The sequence below is a fragment of the Amphibalanus amphitrite genome, unplaced genomic scaffold, assembly GCF_019059575.1.
Source record: "Amphibalanus amphitrite isolate SeventyFive unplaced genomic scaffold, NRLGWU_Aamphi_draft 001209F_arrow, whole genome shotgun sequence".
NCBI lineage: Eukaryota > Metazoa > Arthropoda > Thecostraca > Balanomorpha > Balanidae > Amphibalanus > Amphibalanus amphitrite.
In genome coordinates this window covers 38,097-56,750 of record NW_024882703.1, presented here as the reverse complement: position 1 = coordinate 56,750, position 18,654 = coordinate 38,097, and the positions used below count along the sequence as shown (strand labels likewise).

At 46.4% G+C, this 18,654-nt stretch overlaps 1 protein-coding gene across 3 annotated transcripts in view; it reads left to right on the top strand.

Annotated features, from left to right (window-relative positions):
• The window catches only part of LOC122371142 (glycine receptor subunit alpha-2-like), a 37,640-nt gene extending 21,508 nt beyond the window's left edge, over window positions 1-16,132 (top strand). For all 3 annotated transcript variants that reach the window (XM_043347273.1, XM_043347272.1, XM_043347274.1), the window contains 4 exons: window positions 823-960; window positions 1,813-1,954; window positions 3,340-3,427; window positions 15,214-16,132. In XM_043347273.1, coding sequence (XP_043203208.1) covers window positions 823-960; window positions 1,813-1,954; window positions 3,340-3,427; window positions 15,214-15,501 — 656 coding nt within the window. In that variant the 3' untranslated portion in view covers window positions 15,502-16,132. The remainder of the gene's footprint in view (window positions 1-822; window positions 961-1,812; window positions 1,955-3,339; window positions 3,428-15,213) is intronic.
• The last annotated feature ends 2,522 nt before the right edge of the window (window positions 16,133-18,654 follow it).

The window sequence follows — 18,654 nt, the reverse complement described above, 5'->3', positions numbered from 1 at the left end:
ATTATCGCTATAGATAATATAGATAATTACAGAATATATTTTTTGGTGGGGCAATGCCGCCGATCAAAGCTGAAGTTTCACCTGAATGGGTACCCGGTTCGTGCATTTTATAAAACGCGTTACGTGTGATAGGTATAACCTTATTAAAAATTACCTTATTTTAAAGACGCGTCGCTATACAGCGACGATGAAAAAGAACAAGTGAACAAACAATCAAACAAACAAACAAACAAACAAACAAAGTTCATATGTCTTCATATAACATACATAACTCTTTTATTCGCTTGCAATGGGTTTTAGTGACTAAACAACATCGTTGACCAGAAATCATTCACCCTGCTCGCATGAGAGATGTCTCTGTAACTAAACGTGCATGTTTTCTTTTCAATGAAACTGCAGTGTACAAAGAGCATTTTGATGTTGATCGTGTTTACATGTCACTTACAGAAGATTATCCTAGATTGTGGCATGTCCAAAAGGAATTTGCGTTATTAAGTCGACAGTCGCCTTGCCGCACCAACACTGGCCTATAAACTAGTGTGAATGTGCAATAATGCTGACAAACAAAAGCAATAGTTGATAATTATAAACGAGTAGCCTTATTTCAAACGATTGGCATTTTAACATAGGTATATGACGAATAAGATTAGCAGCGTGTCCCTCAGCCTCTGCTCTTCCCCTGGAGGTGAGCCAGGTCACCCCAAGGGCGGAATGTATGTAAGGGCCATATTGATGTAGGTAAGGATGCGTGGAGGTGTCAGAGTGTGTACCTTCTTAGCAAATTCCAATTTCCAGTGCTCAGCTATTTGATCTGTTTTCCAGTTGCGCACCCAATATCAGCCCTGGAGTTTTATTGGAAGGAGCCCAATCCGATTGAGAGGACTATGAATATGGAGATACCGCAGTTCAACCTGGAAGAGATCATCTTAGACAATCCCAAAGTGCTGAACTACAGCACAGGTGAGTGAAACTGTAAGGCAGGAAGGACTGCAAACGGCGTGATAGCGGCACTTCATGGCTCCATGAACGCAGCACCGATGGGCTGGATCGGTGCGGTGAAAAGTGGTAGCCAGTAGCCCATTTCACGATGCTACATTGGGCACCTATGCTGATACATTTGATCCGTTTGGTACGTGAAAGATAGTAGTTGTTGGCTAGTAGATTTTACACCTTTCGAATGAAATGTCGATTGTTTTGCTTCTTTGCTTTCAACTGCAATAAATTAGGTGCCAAATGCCGAATTTTCAGTCATGAACAGGGCTTTTAGGTCACCTGGTGCACTTATATGTGCGAGCTACATGGTTGTGACTCGTATATACATGCATTATGTACACGGTTTGGTAGGCATTCATGCATAATATATACGGAATTTATGCAGAGAATCATGTACAACATAGATGACTGGCAGTATGTTTCCTCCAGGTGACAGCCCTTAGCTGACCCGAAAGCCCGCTCATATGCATACTAAATAGCAAACAATTGACGGGTTGCGGTAAATATGCTCCGGGCGTTGTCAGGGGTGTTCAGCACGGCATCAAAAGCAGGTTGTCTGTGTTGTTTGTGAAATGTATGTGTTCCTTACAGTTACCCTGTTCATGCTAGATATTTAGTGTTTATTATTCCACTCGAACACAGACAAAACACCGCCCAACAGCCAGTGTCAGCTTACTCAGCCCCTGAATGTACGTAAGTACAGCTCCCTCATTCACCCCTCTCCTGCAGGACAGCTCAGTGGCCTCCCCTTCCTCTGAAGGTCAGTTCAGTACCCCTTCGCACACCGTGGTCAGCTCAGCACCCCTTCCCCTCCCCCAGGTCAGTTCAGCGCGCTGTCGGCTCGGTTCCGACTGAACCGGGAGAACGGCTACCACCTGCTGCAGACCTACATCCCCACAATCATGATCGTGGCCATCTCGTGGGTGTCCTTCTGGCTGGAGCAGACCGCCACGCCGGCACGGTGAGGACGGAGAGAGGGAGGGCCAGAGGGGAGAGGGAGGGAGGATTACGGTATCAGGTGCCGCCAAACGGAAAGTGGGCAGGGAGGGAGAGAGGAGAGAGGAGACAGAGCTGAGCTGGTGGGAGTTGGACGAAGCTTTGCCATGTTACTATAAGAAAGGAGTGAAAAACTGTTTTAGCATAGCAATTGAATTTACGCTTGAAAGCATTAATTAGCTGGTATGCAAAAACAAAATGCGTGGCACCTTATGTAAATTGATTGCATAAAACGAAAACAAATATTGGATTGATGTTCAAACCGAATTAGATCTCAAGCTGTAATGTCACAGCACGGCCAGACAAACTCAACTGATCTATTTTTGATTAAGTTACAACAGCACCAAAGCAATTAAACGTCTCTTTGAGCCCGTCTGTATGTGTCAGCTGACAGCCGGCTGACAGTTAATGTGGTGTTAGTCACTGACAAATTGTCATTACTCACTGTCACAAATTGTAGGTACTCACTACCTCCCCTGCACGGGGGAGGGGAACTGCAGGGGACTGACTGCCAGGGACTGTTGCTTACTGTTAAGTCACCGGCAGCTGACGAACTGAGAGGCAGTGCATAGGGCCTGGCAAACGAGGGTCCCGCTCCCTGGCAAGTACGAGCTGCACTGACAGGGTGTTCAGTCGCGCTCAATAGACGGACTGTCTTATGATCTAGCTGGGTTCGGCATTTAACAAAATATTTTGACTTGGTCGACGTCTCGTTTAACGTATGAGTGTCATTACCAAAGGGTGTTATTATTAGGAGGCGGTGCTGTGAAACTGGTGGATCAGTTTGGGTTGGGCCCGAGCCCAGATGCCACCCGCCCTGCTGATAAAGTGAAGCTCCCCGTGGGAGGCCTCGGTAGCTCCGCTGTTGTCCTGCCAGCCAGCCAGATGTGTCGCGGAACAACACACTGGGAGCTTTATTTACTTTCTATTATTTTCACTGGCGACAAGCCAGAATGGATTCCTGTTTGTCAGCATCATGTCTGATCTGGAAATATATAGGTACGCTTGTTTGTGTTACTCATTTCGGAATTAAACTCAGTCGAGAAGGCTAAATACTCAGAAATAGGATATCTGCATAAGCTGTTATTTGTTGATTTTGCATTAAAAGCTTCAGTCACCGCAAATAACTACTTTTAGCTGACGCAACATTCGATTTGAGAGAGATATTTACGCTTCACAATTATGTCGCTTGCCAAATCTTCCATATCCCTATTCGCGCAGGATTTAGTAAACGTTTACAGTGCCTGACTTATTTCAGCGACTGTCATAATGTCTTTTAGAAAATGCGTCCCTGTTTTATGATGGTACGTTCTGTGTTGACGTTTTTTATTCATTTCGTCCACTTTGCAGCGTGACGCTGGGTGTGACCACCCTCCTGACTCTGACGTCACTGGCTGCCGGCGTCAGGAGCGAGCTGCCTCCGGTGTCGTACCTCAAGGTCAGTTCAGAACACACGTTTTTAGTATAAAATGAACGATTCTGAAACCACTTATGTTTGCTACCGTTTGAAATGAAGGAAGGTATCGGCATTATTTGACTAGGAACAGCATCGTTTTATAAAAGCATTATGCTAACCAAAATTAGCTGCAGTGCCAAACGAGCTTTAACACTCGCCCGCACATGCCATTTTCCCATCCTAGAACGCACATGGGGGGGGGTGGTTGCCACCCCCCCCCCGCGCCATTTCGTTCCTGTTGGAGATAGAGCTTAGCGGTGAAGACCAAAAAGATTCTTTGGGAAGAGACGAATCCAATGATACCCAGTTTTACCTTCCCAGGTCAGTCATTGACCTTCCAGGTCAGGTCAAACTAAAAAAAATGTTGCTGTTTTGGGTCACCGCTGGATATCAAGTGCGCTGCTTATCATACACCGATGACGATGCCGTTTTCTGGTGCCAAGCCAGCTAGAACCTCTTTGTCACACTACCCGACCAGGTTTTTGCTGCTGAGGTCATTTCAGGTCAAGTTAGGTCAAGGTCAATTCAGTTGGGCGCTGACCGCCGTCCCGAGCGGTCGACCTTGACCCGCAGCCGGCGCGAGGGGAGGAATGCGTGGCTGAGGGGTAGCTCGTGTGGCCGGTGACCGGGGCCATCTGTGATGAAAAGGCGAGTGTGAGCAGTTGAGCACTGATCAGTTTGGCGTTGTTGGTGGACAAGTTGATTTTGGTGTCGGGATGACAAAGCGAAAGAAGATGTCGAGTCCAGGAAGCCCAGCCGATAAGCAGGTGAGTGGGCTTAGTGAAGAAATCGGTGGCCTGAAAGAGTATATTAAATCAGAGCTGAGTAGCTTGAGGGAAGAATTTAAAGGATGGTCAGAAGCAAGACTCGCTGCTGTTGAGCATGCCGTAGAGTTCGCATTGGATTCGGTGGCAGCAGCAAGCGCCAAGGCCGGCGCAGCAGAGTCTGAGGCCAGGAGAGCGGTTGCGGGGCTGGAGTCAATTTCTGAGCACCTGAGGCGTCTAGAGGACCGCTGCGATAACGCAGAGCAGCACTCTAGGCTAGACCTGCTTGTTTTCAGTGGGAAAGCTATCCCCAAAAGCCGGTCGGACGAAAATTGTGCTCTGATTGTGCGTAAGCTCCTGGAGCATCATATGGGCTACCGTTTAAATGACGAGCAAATCAATCGTGCACATCGGATTCAAAGCGGTAAAATTGTTGTGAAATTTAACCGCACAGGGCCAGGATCCGACAAGGAACAGGTGTGGAAACTCAAAAGCAGGCTGAGGGGAAAGGATTTATATGTGCAAGAATCGCTGACCGAAAGGCGCCAGGAGATATTCCAAGCCCTCCTGCGAGCTAGGAGGGACGGCAAGATATTTTCCGTTCACACTCAGGGCGGAAAAGTATTTTACAAGCTGTCGTTCCAGGATTTTCCACGCAGGGCTTCATCATTGGAGGCGGTGGCGGACCTCGTTCGGGACGCGCAGTCCGGCGATCCTGCTGCGGGCACGCAGGGGCGAGGCCAGGGGCGCGCCCGGGACGGCCGGCGGACAGAGGTGGGGAGCAGCGGACAAGAGAGGCCGCCGGGACAGACTCCTCGGGCGGGCCAGGCGCGACCGGCGGGGACAGAGTGGGAGCAGCGCCGGCCAGTGCCGCCGGACGCCGAGGTGCTGGACTCGCCCCTGCCGGCGGCTGGTGGCGCGCCCCATGGCCATGTCCGACCTGTGGAGCCCCGGGCGGGGTCGTCTGGTGTCGGGCTGACAGCTTGGTTGTCCGGGCCCCTCGGATCGCCACGGACCGATGACGTCATCTCTCTCGGTGGCGGTACAGCTGCTGCTGACTCGGGAGGAGACGGTGGGGGTGACGGCGGGTCCGGGAGGCGGGCTGATGACGTCACCTCTGAAGACTCGACCCCTAATGGATCTCCAGCTGAGGCGATCGACTCTGCTGGGCCGGGTGCGGACAATGACACCTCAACCGCGTGTAACCCGACCGCAGGGGAGCGCCCACCGGCGGGGAAAAGTAAGACAGGTGGCAGTGTATCGGCGCCCGGGTGGGGCGGCGTGGATGCGGCCGCGCGGGTGGCGGCTCGGGCGGACCTGGCCGGCGCTGGTGGATCGACTTCGACGGGGGCCGCTCCTCGGGGCGGCGGCGCAGATCGGCCGGCTAGTGCGTCGGGCGAGACGGATGCCGCTGCCCCGGGCCGGCCGGGTGGGACGACCTCGGGCAGAACTGTGGCGGACTGAGTGAATGGAAGCTGGGTACTCCAGCCTTGAGGTGGGATTTTGATTACTGGGTATATTGAAAAGATTTGTAATATTTGAGGGGGTTAAACATAAGGATGGTGTGGATTACGACGAGATTTCTTACACTGTTAGCTCGCGACTTGTGTTTCTACATTGGGGGTTCTGGTACAAGATGTTTGGGCCTTTCGGGTAACCGGCCCACGGGCACGGTCTCGCGATGTCGGGATTTTTTCTGCGGTTAGTGAAAGTGTTTGCATTTTTGTTTTGTGTTATTTCAATCGGATCATGTATGTCACGCATAAGGCCTACGGATATAACGGCACAACGTGCGCGTAGTACCAGGGAGACTTTTTGTTTGACGAATTGCTCTCAGGCCGGCAACGACGGTGGTATAGCGCTATATCATTGCCCTTGCCTGACTTCGGAGGGCATCGAGATGATAATACGACAACTTACGGGCGGCGATAGGAGGTCTGGAAGGTTAAGGGAAAAATAAATTAAACTCAAAATGCTTAAAGTAGTATCGTTAAATGTGAATGGATTGAGGACACATGAAAGAGGACCAAAAAGGCGAAAGATGTTTACCTGGCTCAAAAAGAAAAATGCAGACATATACATGCTACAAGAAACTCATTCAGAGGAGAGAGATTCTGCAAGGTGGTTAAACGAATGGGGGGGGGAGATGGATATTTTGCACACGGCGGCATAAGGAGCAGGGGTGTGTGCATTTTACTGAGACCGGGGGCAGCCATACAGATGAAACTTGTAGAAGCAGATCCCAACGGAAGGTATCTCATAGTAGACATAGAGACTCAAGGTGTATCTATGACTTTAGTAACCCTATATGGACCAAACATCGATGATCCGAAGTTTTATGAGAATTTGCACGCAAAACTGAACGAACATCAAATCGATGAATTAGTAATAGGGGGTGACTTTAATTTTGGATTTGACAGGAACTTAGATAGAAAAACCTCCGGTAGGGATGTTTCTAATAATGATCGTTGCAAAAGAGCTGTCGAGCAAATTATGAATGAATATAATGTTATAGACATATGGAGGGAGCAAAATCCATTTAAACGTGATTACACATACATTCGTCAAAATGGTAGAAGCAGGTCTCGGATAGATTTTTTCCTTGTGAGTGAATCAGTGTTGTATGGGGATGGTAAAACGGAAGCGAGAATAGTTGACGGTTTTTTGGCAGATCATAGAATGGTTGTGTTGGAGATGCAGGTTACGGGAAGCGAGATAGGAAAATCTTACTGGAAGTGTAAAAGAGACCTCATTAAAGACAGACAATTTCAAGATATGGTTAAAGCCCGAGTACCGATGATAATTGCGTACAATGACACGATAGGCACTCCCAGAACTTTGTTACTGGAGACAACTTTATGCGTTTTACGAGGTGATATTATTAAGTATGCAGCCACCCAAAAAAAGCAGAGAGAGCAAGAGTTTAAGCAGCTCGATGAAGAGATAAACTACATGAGCAATTTAGATACTTTAGATGAGGATGATAAGGATAGGTTAGAACTGAAAAGAGCTCAGCTGGAAAGTCTGGTAAGTAAAATGACTGATAAAAACATGTGGAACGCGAAAATTCGGTGGCGTATGCACGCAGAGCGAGGTACGAAATACTTTCATGGTTTGCCTGTGAGAAGTGCTGCACATAACGTTTGTAAAGCTATGGTCATGTCAAATTATGGCACAAAGAGAGGAGAAGTCACCGTAGACCGGGATGAAATATTGCAGGAATGCCGGACATTTTTTGCAAAGCTTTATGATTCGGAGCACGTTGAGCAGTGCTACACCAATTTTTTGAACGACACTGCCACACTGTCAGAGAGACAACGGGACGGGTGTGAAAGTCGTTTTGATTCGAGTGAGTTAGAGCAAGCACTGTTTTCAATGAAGAATGGTAGCTCTCCGGGACCATGCGGGTATACTGCTGAATTTTTTAAAACGTTCTGGTCAGAATTCAGGGTTTTGATTACACAAGCCGTAAACGAGATCTTAGATACAGGTAAAATGCCCGGAGAGATGAAAAAAAAGTATAACTATACTGATCCCGAAGAGAGGTAAAGATAGGAGGCACGTTGAAAATCTAAGACCGATCAGTCTATTAAATGTTCTTTACAAATTAATAACGAAAGCGATTGCTTTAAGGGTGAGGAATGTGATTAAGGACTTGATTCATGAAGACCAAACTGGGTTTATACAAGGGAGATACATTGGTGAAAATGTCAGATTAATTCTGGATACTATACAACAGTGTAAAGAGAATAAGATTTCTGCTTTACTCTTGGCATGTGATATGCAAAAAGCGTACGATAGCGTGAGCTGGTCTTATCTCAAAGAGGTAGTTCGAAGGAACGGGTTTGGACCAAATTTCCAAAAGTGGATAGATATACTGTATACCGATCTGCCTGAACATTACCCTACGGCTAGAGTCCAAGTAAACGGCTTTTTGTCTGAGCCGTATGTGATTAAAAGGGGACTACGGCAAGGCTGCCCACTGAGTTGTTACCTGTTTTTGTTGTGTATAGAGCCCCTCATTCGCACATTACGAAATAACGATGAGGTCAAGGGGGTGGACCTGTCGGGCTCCATCACTGTGAAGGTTACAGCTTACGCTGATGATCTTACGGTATTTTTGGACGGAACAACGAACTCACTCAGACAGTGTATAGCGACCTTCGATAGTTTTGAAGCAGTGTCGGGATTGAAGTTAAATAAACATAAAACCCACTGCACGTGGATTGGCAATGAATCACAGACAAAAGACTTCATTTGCGAAGAAATTGGCTTGAAATGGACGAGGGAGCCGATCGAGATTTTAGGCTTGCTAATTGATACCGAACTCCAGGAGGATATCTTGCAGAAAAATTATACAAATAAGATTGATAAATTGCAACAACGTCTTAACCCGTGGCTGCAAAGAGGATTGACGCCATATGGCAAGATCCATTTGGTCAAATCTGTCGCATTGTCGCAATTAATTTACGTAATGTCTGTACTCCCACAACCAAGAGCCGATATGATCAAACGTATAGATGATATTATTTTCCAGTTCATTTGGAGCAAGAAAAGAGCTAGGGTTAAGAAAGAAGTTCTCAAAATGGAATACAAAAAAGGAGGCCTAAAGGTGCCAGATGTTTTGACGGTAGTAAAAAGTCTGAAGATTGGATGGGTCAAACGATATCTCGACAAAGATAATGTTTCTAGTTGGAAAAAGGTTATAAGCCCAGTTTTGACGGTTAACGGCGATGTTAGTATATTCCAATGCAACCCTGACCTAAGACAGGTACAGGGGCGCGTGAGTAATAGTTTTTGGAGAGAAACCGTATTAGCCTGGCGAGAAGTAGCTACAAAAGAATCCCTAACAGCTGGCGATGTGCTTAATGAAGTGATATGGTTCAATAGAAATATACGAATAGAGAAAATTCAGGGGATAAGGAGAAGTGTATACATTGCTAATGGAATGGTCAAAGTGAGCGATTTGTACGATTACGATAGACATCGAATGTTGTCTGCAAATGAGTTGGCATTAAAGTACGACTTACACCCATTACCATGTCAATCGTTGATTAGGACAATCCCCGAGAATTGGCGTGAACTGCTGAACGTAGAGGAGCCTATCACAAGGGTCAGAAATAAGGTCACGCAAGAACTATTAGAAACAAAGAAAGTAGTAAGATGGGCGTATCTGAAAATTATCAGAGAAAATCAGGCGAAGCCGATTGCATGCATTAAGTGGCAGGAAGAACTGGGGTTACCAGCAACTTATGATTGGGATAGAGCATTTAACTTTGTGTACGCAATTAGTGAAGATCGAAAGTTAAGATGGTTGCAATATCAGTGTTTACATCGTTTCTTACCCACGAATAAGCGTCTGTATATGTATGGCCTAATTGAAACAAACAAGTGTCGGAGTTGTCCAATGTATCAAGAATCTATTGGACATCTTTTTTGGCATTGTCAGGTAGTGGCGAGTTTCTGGCGTCAGTTGAAGGACAGATTCAGGGTAAGAGAGGAGCTGTCTCTACAACAGATAATATGCGGGGTCGAAGGCGAAGCTCACTTTGTTGATCGCTTAAATCTACTGATTTTGGTAGCCAAACAGTATATTTGGAATTGTAGAGTTAGTAACCGACCGGTAACCTTCCAGACCTTTATCAGCACGCTGCAACAGTACAGTCTTATGGAAAAGCATGTGGCGCAAATAAATGACAAAATGGATAGATATGATGCCCTGTGGAGGGTCACGAATGCCGTTATTAGTTGATCCGAACTGCTTACGTATGTCGTCACTTTTATTTGGGTTCGTTTGCTTATTTTTTTTCTTTTCTTTTTTGCTTTGTTTGGTTTTGTGTTTTGTGTTTTTTTGTTAAAAGGTCTGTTAGTAAAGCTGTTAAGCTATGTGTGTCATATTATGTTGTAATTTTGTATGTAATGTTTGTGTGCGTTTGTTTTGCGTGGTTAATGGTGGTCAAATGATCAAATAAATGGCTAGAAGTTGAAAAAAAGGTCAAGGTCAATTATATGTGTTTGTATGTCTGTGTGTGTCTGTGTGTATACTGATGTGTGCACCGATTGTTTATGTGTCCATATTACATGAAATCATGATCTGAGAAGCTTTTACCAAAAATGCAGTAAAAAAAAATCACAAAAAGTAAATTCCGCTTGCCTAAAACGCAATTATCTTAGATGACCTAGGTTGACCTTGACCTTGACCTTGACATCTGTACATCGTCGAACAACATGTTCCATGATAGGTGGGAGGTAAGACTGGCAAAAAAGCCCGAAATCAAGGTGTCAGAAGCTCACAAGGCCCATAGCCAACGCAAGATGTTGAAAATTGGCCATTTGGGTCATGTCATGACCTGAAAAACAAGGTCATATCTCCGAAACCAAAAACCACAGAAACTTGAAATTTTTAGTGGACATCAAGAAAGGATAGAGGAGCAGCTATACGAAAAATCAGCCTTCTAGCTCTAAAAATGTTGAGTGCAGAGCAGAAAGACTACCTGGGGGGTGGCAACCACCCCCCCCCCCCATGTGCGGGCGAGGGTTAAAGTATCAGGTGATGCTGTTCCTGCTTGAATCATTAAATCGATGAGTGTAGCGATTGAGCGTAGTAGGTAGACGGTCTATTCTAAATCAAAGTCCATTTTATTTTTGTTGAAATGCCTAGGTTACCTATCTAAGTAGCACCGTTCCATGCTTCTATCCTCAGGATACTGAAATCCTTCTCCTCCACGCCGCAACCCCCTCCGGGCTGGACAGGCAACTTTATCTCATGCGGGCTGCTCCCTTGGAGCGGCACCGCTGCCCCCGAGGGAGCGCACCCCGTAGCCGGGTGCAGTGAGTGCCTTGGGGCTGGGTGGCCTGTCCTCTGGACGGGCTCAGCCCCGGCGACTCACTAGGGTGCCTGCCCAGACCAATGTCTCCCCCTATATCCTATCATCCTCCCGGCTCTAAAATGGTCCCATTGGACCGAAAGGGCCTAACCCAACAAAACAAAAACAAAAACAAAAAATATCTAAGTCTTATAAATTGAGAACAGCCTCAAATTCCAAAATGATTGGTCTGTCATCAACATTGACGGTCCAAAATGTGAATCGATAAATGCGCTGTTATTTGTTTTAAATGAAAATAAACTGAAAAGATTAAGTATCGGCTTTCACTGCCATAGAGAAGATCAGATTCACTTTCAGACAGTAGCAAATCTATAATAGGTTCATAGCTGAGCAAGGTTATTTCTCCTCCCTCATTCCCTCTCCACTCGATGCAAAGTGGCCAGACACTTTCAGTGCCGATACCGGACCACAGCTGCCTGGCTAAACACAGTACGAAGCTGGCCACAGACGGGGCTTTTGCTCGGTTCGCGGCAGGTGCGAGGATTTGCAGAGCCATTTATGTGAGGCCCCGCGACTCTCGATGGCCCCCTTATGTGGGGCTTCAGCCTCATGCAAAGTCTTGCCCGTGGTGCATCCAGAATTTACGGTGAAGTTATTAAAAGCATATATAACTGTAGAGTAACAGGTATGGCGCATCACTGTTGCATTTACCTTAGCTTTGGGGGAGAGCTTCCAACAATAGAGCTACCATAGCTACAATTTGGACAGCCCTTACACACACATTTGTACAACGTTCTTTGCTCACTTTTTTTAAGTAGATTCATACCTAATAAAGTTACAAATAATCACCCGCCTTTGACAGCATATAGCCGACATAAGCCGGATACCTGGACTCTACGTAAGTTAGGCAATGTCATTTAAGCGCTCCCGCGCGTTGCAAGCTGGTTGTTGTTGTTGTTGTTGTTGTTGTTGTTTGTATGTTGATCTTATTCGGATTTAAATTTAAGGTTTGCGGTATGGTGCGTAAATGCTACCAACTTATGTGAAAGCTACAATAATAAGAGTAGGCTCTAGCTGATACACCCTACTATTGAATTAAGTTTTCACTTTGCTGTGGGTAAGATAAAATGAAACTCACTAAAGTGTACCTTTATTACTGTTTCACAATGACGATCACACGAGGAGATCCAGCTGTTTGTATTTGTATTGTATTTGTATTTACATTTAAGAGCGATCCACATACAAAGTGCGTGGCGATTACTGCTACGTGTGCGTCCCATGACATAGTGCTGTCAAAAGTGACGCCAAGGTTCCCGACTTGTGCGCACGGTTGCAACGCTGCGTTGCGGAATGGTACTCTAAAGTCTGGTAATTTACGAAGATTTTGACGAGTGCCAAATACAATAAGCTGTGTTTTACTTGCGTTCACTTTGAGGGCGTTAGCGCAAAACCAGTCGTTGAGAGACGCGAGCGAGTCCTCCATGCGCGAGATGAGAACTTCGAGGTCCCGAGCTGGACCGCTAACCAAGACTTGAGTGTCATCGGCATACTGAAACACTTTTGCGTCGCCCGCGTATAGCGATAAGTTGTTAGAGAAAATGGTGAAAAGAAGCGGCCCTAACGCAGAGCCCTGGAAGACACCCATGGCATTAGAAAGAGGCCTAGACAGCACTCTACGTCCGGATACATCTTTCAAAGACACGCTCTGAGTGTGTCCATGTAGATAGGCGGCGAACCAGGAAATTTCAATGCCGTGTAACATCAGTTTTTGCATCAGAAGATCGTGGTCAATCACGTCGAAACATTTACTGAGATCGAGAAGGCATAGCATTGACAAATCCCCCCTATCAGTGGCGGCCAGGATGTGTTCAGTGACAGACAGCAACGCGGTTTCCGTGGAGTGCCGGGGGCGGAAGCCGTGCTGGGAGGATGCCAGAAGGTGATTATGGGAGAGGTAGGCGTAGAGCTGCTGATGGACAATGCGTTCAACTACTTTCATGATTACAGGAACTAGGGAAATGGGTCGGAAGTTTGCGGGGTCTGAAGGGTTACCAGACTTGAACAGAGGGTGAACTATGGAATGTTTCCATGAATCGGGGATGTCAGATTGGATTAAGCAGGTATTGATAATATGCAGGATGACACCACCAATAGCGGGGAATCCGAATTTCAGCATGCGGACACAGACGTTATCGGAGCCGCAGGCACTCGAGTTACGCATGCTGAAAATAATCCGCTCGAGCTCCCCCAGTGTTATCTCACGAAGTTGAAAACTGCATGCGCCGACACGGGTGAGACGCACATCCAAATCGGTGGGAGTGTTTTGGGCTTGGATCTCGTCAGCGACACGAGGACCGACAGATACAAAAAATGAATTTAAATCATCGGCAGATAGATCGGGCTGGACGTCTGGGCCGTCCTTCTTCGCGGCTACCACTGACCTGATGCACTGCCAAACTTTGTTGGGGCCCCGCTCCCCAATTTCCCTCCGTATCTCTATTCGCCTGTCTCGACGCACTGCCGCCCGGACTGAGCGGTTTAGGTCTCTGTATTCGCTCGAGTTGCGGCCTAGATGGCGAAGCGCAGCGCGACGTTGAGACATGAGGTTACGGGTGGCGGCGGAGACGGGAGGAGCGGTCGGGTTACGGATAGACACACGCTTGATTGGGGCATGGGCATCAAAAACAGGTACGAAGAACGACAAGAAAGCATGCCACTTGTCACTGACAGTTTCGGCAGAGAAGACATAATCCCAGTCGACATCGAGTAAGTCGTGATACAGTGCAGGGTGATCTAGGCGCTTAAAAGAGCGAGATGAGATAACGGCGGGCTTTTGACGCACTTTCGGCACATTGACAATCACGTCGATGATTTTATGGGGACTGAAGTGACAATAATTAACGCTGGTGTCACACACAAGTTCGCGTTTGTTAACAATACATACATCCAATAGTGAGCCGGAGGTAAAAGTTGGATTTGTTACTAGTTGATCTAAAGAATAATTCGATAAGAAGCTGATCAGATGTTGAGACGCGCGGAAATTCGGCCCCTTCAATAGGTCACAGTTGAGGTCCCCGCAGAGAACGAACGGAACTCTGGGGTAATCGATGAGGACCCGCTGCAGCTGGGCCTCGAGGTCCGTGAAGTCGGCGAGCAGGGCAGCCTCAGAGTGTCGGGGTGGCCGATAAAGGGAGCAGATGATTATCTGTTGGCCCTTGTCCAGCTTCAGCAGCGCCCACTGCGACTCCAGTTTGCTTTCGGAGCTCCCGCTGCCGGGGATATATATGCCGGGGGTTTATCAGTTACGCGGCTCAATGTGCCGTGCGTTGTTTCCGATCCTTACTACGTCCGGTGGGTAAATACGCTAAATCGCATGTGTTGTTTACATTTCACTTCAACATATACAGCACGTTCCCTGACGGCTGATCATAGTTATGTAGGTACTCTCCTCCCCCCCCCCCCCCGAAAATAAGATGAGTATGTAAGGGCGATTGACGTTTTGCATGAAATACAAGTTATAACATGAGAAAAGTAGCGAATAGTGCGCTAATATGAAAATATATTTACAGTTTGTCTGCTGTTTCTCCTGCCGTTCAGTGGTGTTCAGTGCTGTCTACATCCAACGCATTTCGACATTGTGAAAATATCAAGTATGAATGGTACAGATCGTGTGCACAATTTAAAAACACTGCAGAGATGTTTCAGACTTTCAGATATGCATGGCATCTTTATGACGAGTTATTTGTTGTTGCATTTATCTCTTCCTGTATGAAAAGTTCTCAGTGCTTGAGGAACGAACGTAACTCTTTGAATCACTCTTTGTGCAGGTCGGATATGTTTTTCATATTGTACCTATGTTTATCAACAAATCATCGTGGTACCTAATATTTTATAACGAGCACATATATCGTCAGCGTTACATCACTACTCTATGTGACTTGTGACAAGCTACTTTTTCACTTAAAGTTACGAATATTCGACATTGAACTTTGTATTTCTATATATTTCTCAAAGCTTAGGTACACACAGCTGCACTACAAAAGTTTTTTTTTGACAGCACAGTGCTGCGCATGGTTTTTGTTTCGAAGCATACAATAAGTAGGTTGCCCTACCGAAAGCTTTATGTTGGCACATCACACCACTATCAGTTCCGCCCCGTCCCCTCCCTCTGCGCCAGGCCATTGACGTCTGGATCGGCTCCTGCATGTTCTTCGTGTTCGGGGCGCTGCTCGAGTTCGTGCTCGTCCACCACCTCGCCAAGAAGCGCAAGCGCAGGGGCAGCCAGCGCAAGTCCTTCAAGGCCATGTTCTTCGGCAGCGAGGAGCCCGAGGTGCTGGACCAGGGTGGCAAAAAGGAGACTCACCTGGCAGAGGCGAAGATCGTCGACCGCATCTGCCGCGTCTTCATGCCATTCGCTTTCATCACGTTCAACTTTGCCTACTGGTGTCACTATGGGCTTGGCTAGGGAACGGATGCGGCCTGGCACACAACGACAAGGAATGCGGCCGATTTTTGTATACACCCGAGACACACATAAGAGATGGGTTGCGGAGCGATGGTTTATGGGATGGTGTTTTACCGCGCTACGGCAGTCACGTTAACTGGTGTTCACTAATGGCGCTAAGAGCTCATAACATTCTGGGAAATGTCTTCGCCTTTGCTTTTGGGCATTGCTAACGACATGGGTGAGCTACATAATGGCTACATATATGTATACTCTAGGGGAAAGTGGGTGTATTGCGCCCTCCTAACCAATTGCGCCCACCAGCATTCCCACGGATTCAATGGCATGCTTAGAATTTTGTGTTCGAAAACATTATTTTCACCACTGGATAGTTCATTTTAACGCCCAAACTCTCCGATGAAGCCAATCAGCAAAGCTCATTCCGCCATCAAAGATGTTTTGGCGTTTTCTTAGCTTTTTTGCAGTATTTTGAACCGTTGGCTATACAAATTTTTGATGTTTGTGTGATTTTCAGAGTGATTTTTAGAAAGAGAATCCCTTTTTTCATTGTATTTCACTGAAACAGTAAACTTCCTTCAACATCTTTATGATAACTTCTACGCTTTTATTAAAAAGTACCTTAATTTTAATTGCGCCCATGGCAATTGCGCCAGGGGGGCGCAAATATAATAATGGTGTAGCTATTGTATCACGACAGTATGAATGCATCATTAACTGATTGCAATAAAGGAGGAGTTTAATGTCACGCAAGGGAGCAGCCCGCTGTCGTCATTTTGCAAATTATTTCCCTCGTCAAACTTATAATGCAGCTGCCATTTAGGCTACGACTTGTGGTGTAATTGATAAAATAAGACATTTTCAACATGGACTCAGGGGTGAGAAGTCACAGCTATGATAAAAAAGTAAAAACTGATGTCATAAAGTTGTCAAAACGATAAAAATTATTAATTTTGAGAGAAACGATTGAAAATTTAACTGTATAGGCGCATACGTTCACATATATCTAGTCGGTTACAGTAAACGTTTTCGTTGCACTTCTACAAGCGTACGGACACATGTAAAGTTATCTACCTGGGCAAAAAACATCGCGATTTATATCTACATTTATTATTTATCCAGCCTGAATAACATTATAAATGTTAAAGTAAGCCGCAATGACATTAGACTGCCGGGGTGTATGCATTCCGTCTCATTCACTTAGCCATGTTAAAGTATAAGGCGCAATTGGGTTCTAATTGCGCCATCCCCCTGGCGCAATTTACTGCAGCTGTTGGCAAATGCGCCCTTTTGCATGTTTTTGAAAAAGCAGCTGTCAGAAGCAAACGAAACATTCTTAATTGATCGGGAGGCTCTTAAATCGTAGCCAATGAGTTCCTCTCTGAAATGGTTACCAGTGCATGCTTATATCTCCAGCGGGTTTCTTACAATTAGCGTTTTTCCTTAAGGTGGCGCAATTCACCCTCCTTCCCCTATACAGTGGGGTGGCTTTACGTATCGCTGTAACCTACAGTTAGTATTGGCACATCTTTTAGCGCCGAGTCGAGCTCATGATGTCTGCCGGACCTGGGAATGTTGTACTGTGTTATCAAACCTCGAGGCTGTGGGGTGAGTGCCCCACTCTGTAGTCCGTGTGTCGACTGAGAGCCTCGTGACTCGGCCTGGCGGTGGAATTGGCGAGAATCGGTCTTCTGTGTCGACCAGATATGAAGGCATCTATGTCACTGTCATGACTTCCGATTTCTCACACCAAATGAGCTGAGGATATGGATCACGTCGATAACAGCCTTCGCCGGGTGTAAATCATATCGAGAAGCTGGGCTAGGCTTTAATACCAACAATAGGGAATTTTGTAAACACATTAGTCAATTCTTTAGACAATAGAAGTTGAATGTGAGTGATGTCATTTGTATGCATGGTCTTAGCTTCATTAACACTGCTATCTTATATCATCGATTGACCTCACTTTTTGAAGTGTCCGCTGATTGGAATTTTGCGTTTTTACTCATTGCTGTTTATAATTTTATCAGAATGTGCTTCTTTTAACCCTCGCCCGCACATGCCATTTTCCCATCCTAGAACGCACATGGGGGGGGGGTTGCCACCCCCCCCGCGCCATTTCGTTGCCTTTCTCTGAATGTTAAAAAGTGTGTTGTCCTTCGTTTTCACAGGAAATTCCACGCTCTCCCCCCTCCATGTTATCACATCTCCAATGCCCCAATCCAGGTTGTCCACTCCCACACCGACCTTGGCGTTGTAGTTGATTCAGACTTGAAGTTTCACAATCATATTACAGCAACGGTTTCAAAAGCCGCGGGTCTAACTCAGAACCTGCTTAAATCTACTGTTTGCAGGTCCCCGGACTTTATGATGACACTCTTCAGCACGCACGTAAGGCCTTTGATCGAGTACTGTTCTTGCGTGTGGCACACCGGATACGTGGGTGACTTAAGGCTCCTCGAGTCAGTCCAGCGGCGTTGGACGAAGCGCGTCCATGGTCTCGGCAACCTAGATTACTACTCTCGACTTAAGGCCCTGAACCAATTTTCGGCCAAGGGCAGGCTCCTCCGAGCTGACATGATACAATGCTGGAAACTCTTCCATGATAAATGTTCAATCAAACCTTCGGATATTTTCGTGCTCTCGCCATCCTCTGGAACCCGAGGCCACCACTTTAAGTTGCCACACGTCCGTCCCCAAACAGATTTACGTGCCAGATCATTTAGTGTCCGCTGTATCACTCCATGGAACTCTCTACCGGACGAAGTAGTGTCTGAACCAGATTTAACCAGGTTCAAATCCATGTTATCTGCGACGCTGGGTGATACCCTGTTTGTATACTAGTCTCTAGTGCGTATCTAAATGAATTGTGTCCCATGACCGTTAACTGTGTTCCGATTATAATGTTGCTGTTTGTATCTTATCACTCTTGTAAACTCATTCATTTGGCACTTGTGGGCTCACTTTCCCGTTTGGATGTGTTCTCATCCATCGGGCGAGCTCTTTCTATGCGGGTTCCTTCCCTTCTCCCCATCCCTGCATTCATTTTGGCTACTCTCAGACCAAGGGAACCCCAAACAGGTGAGTTGAACAGGTGAGTTGTTGGAGATAGAGCCTCGCGGTAGAGACCAAAAAGATTCTTTGGAAAGAGACGAA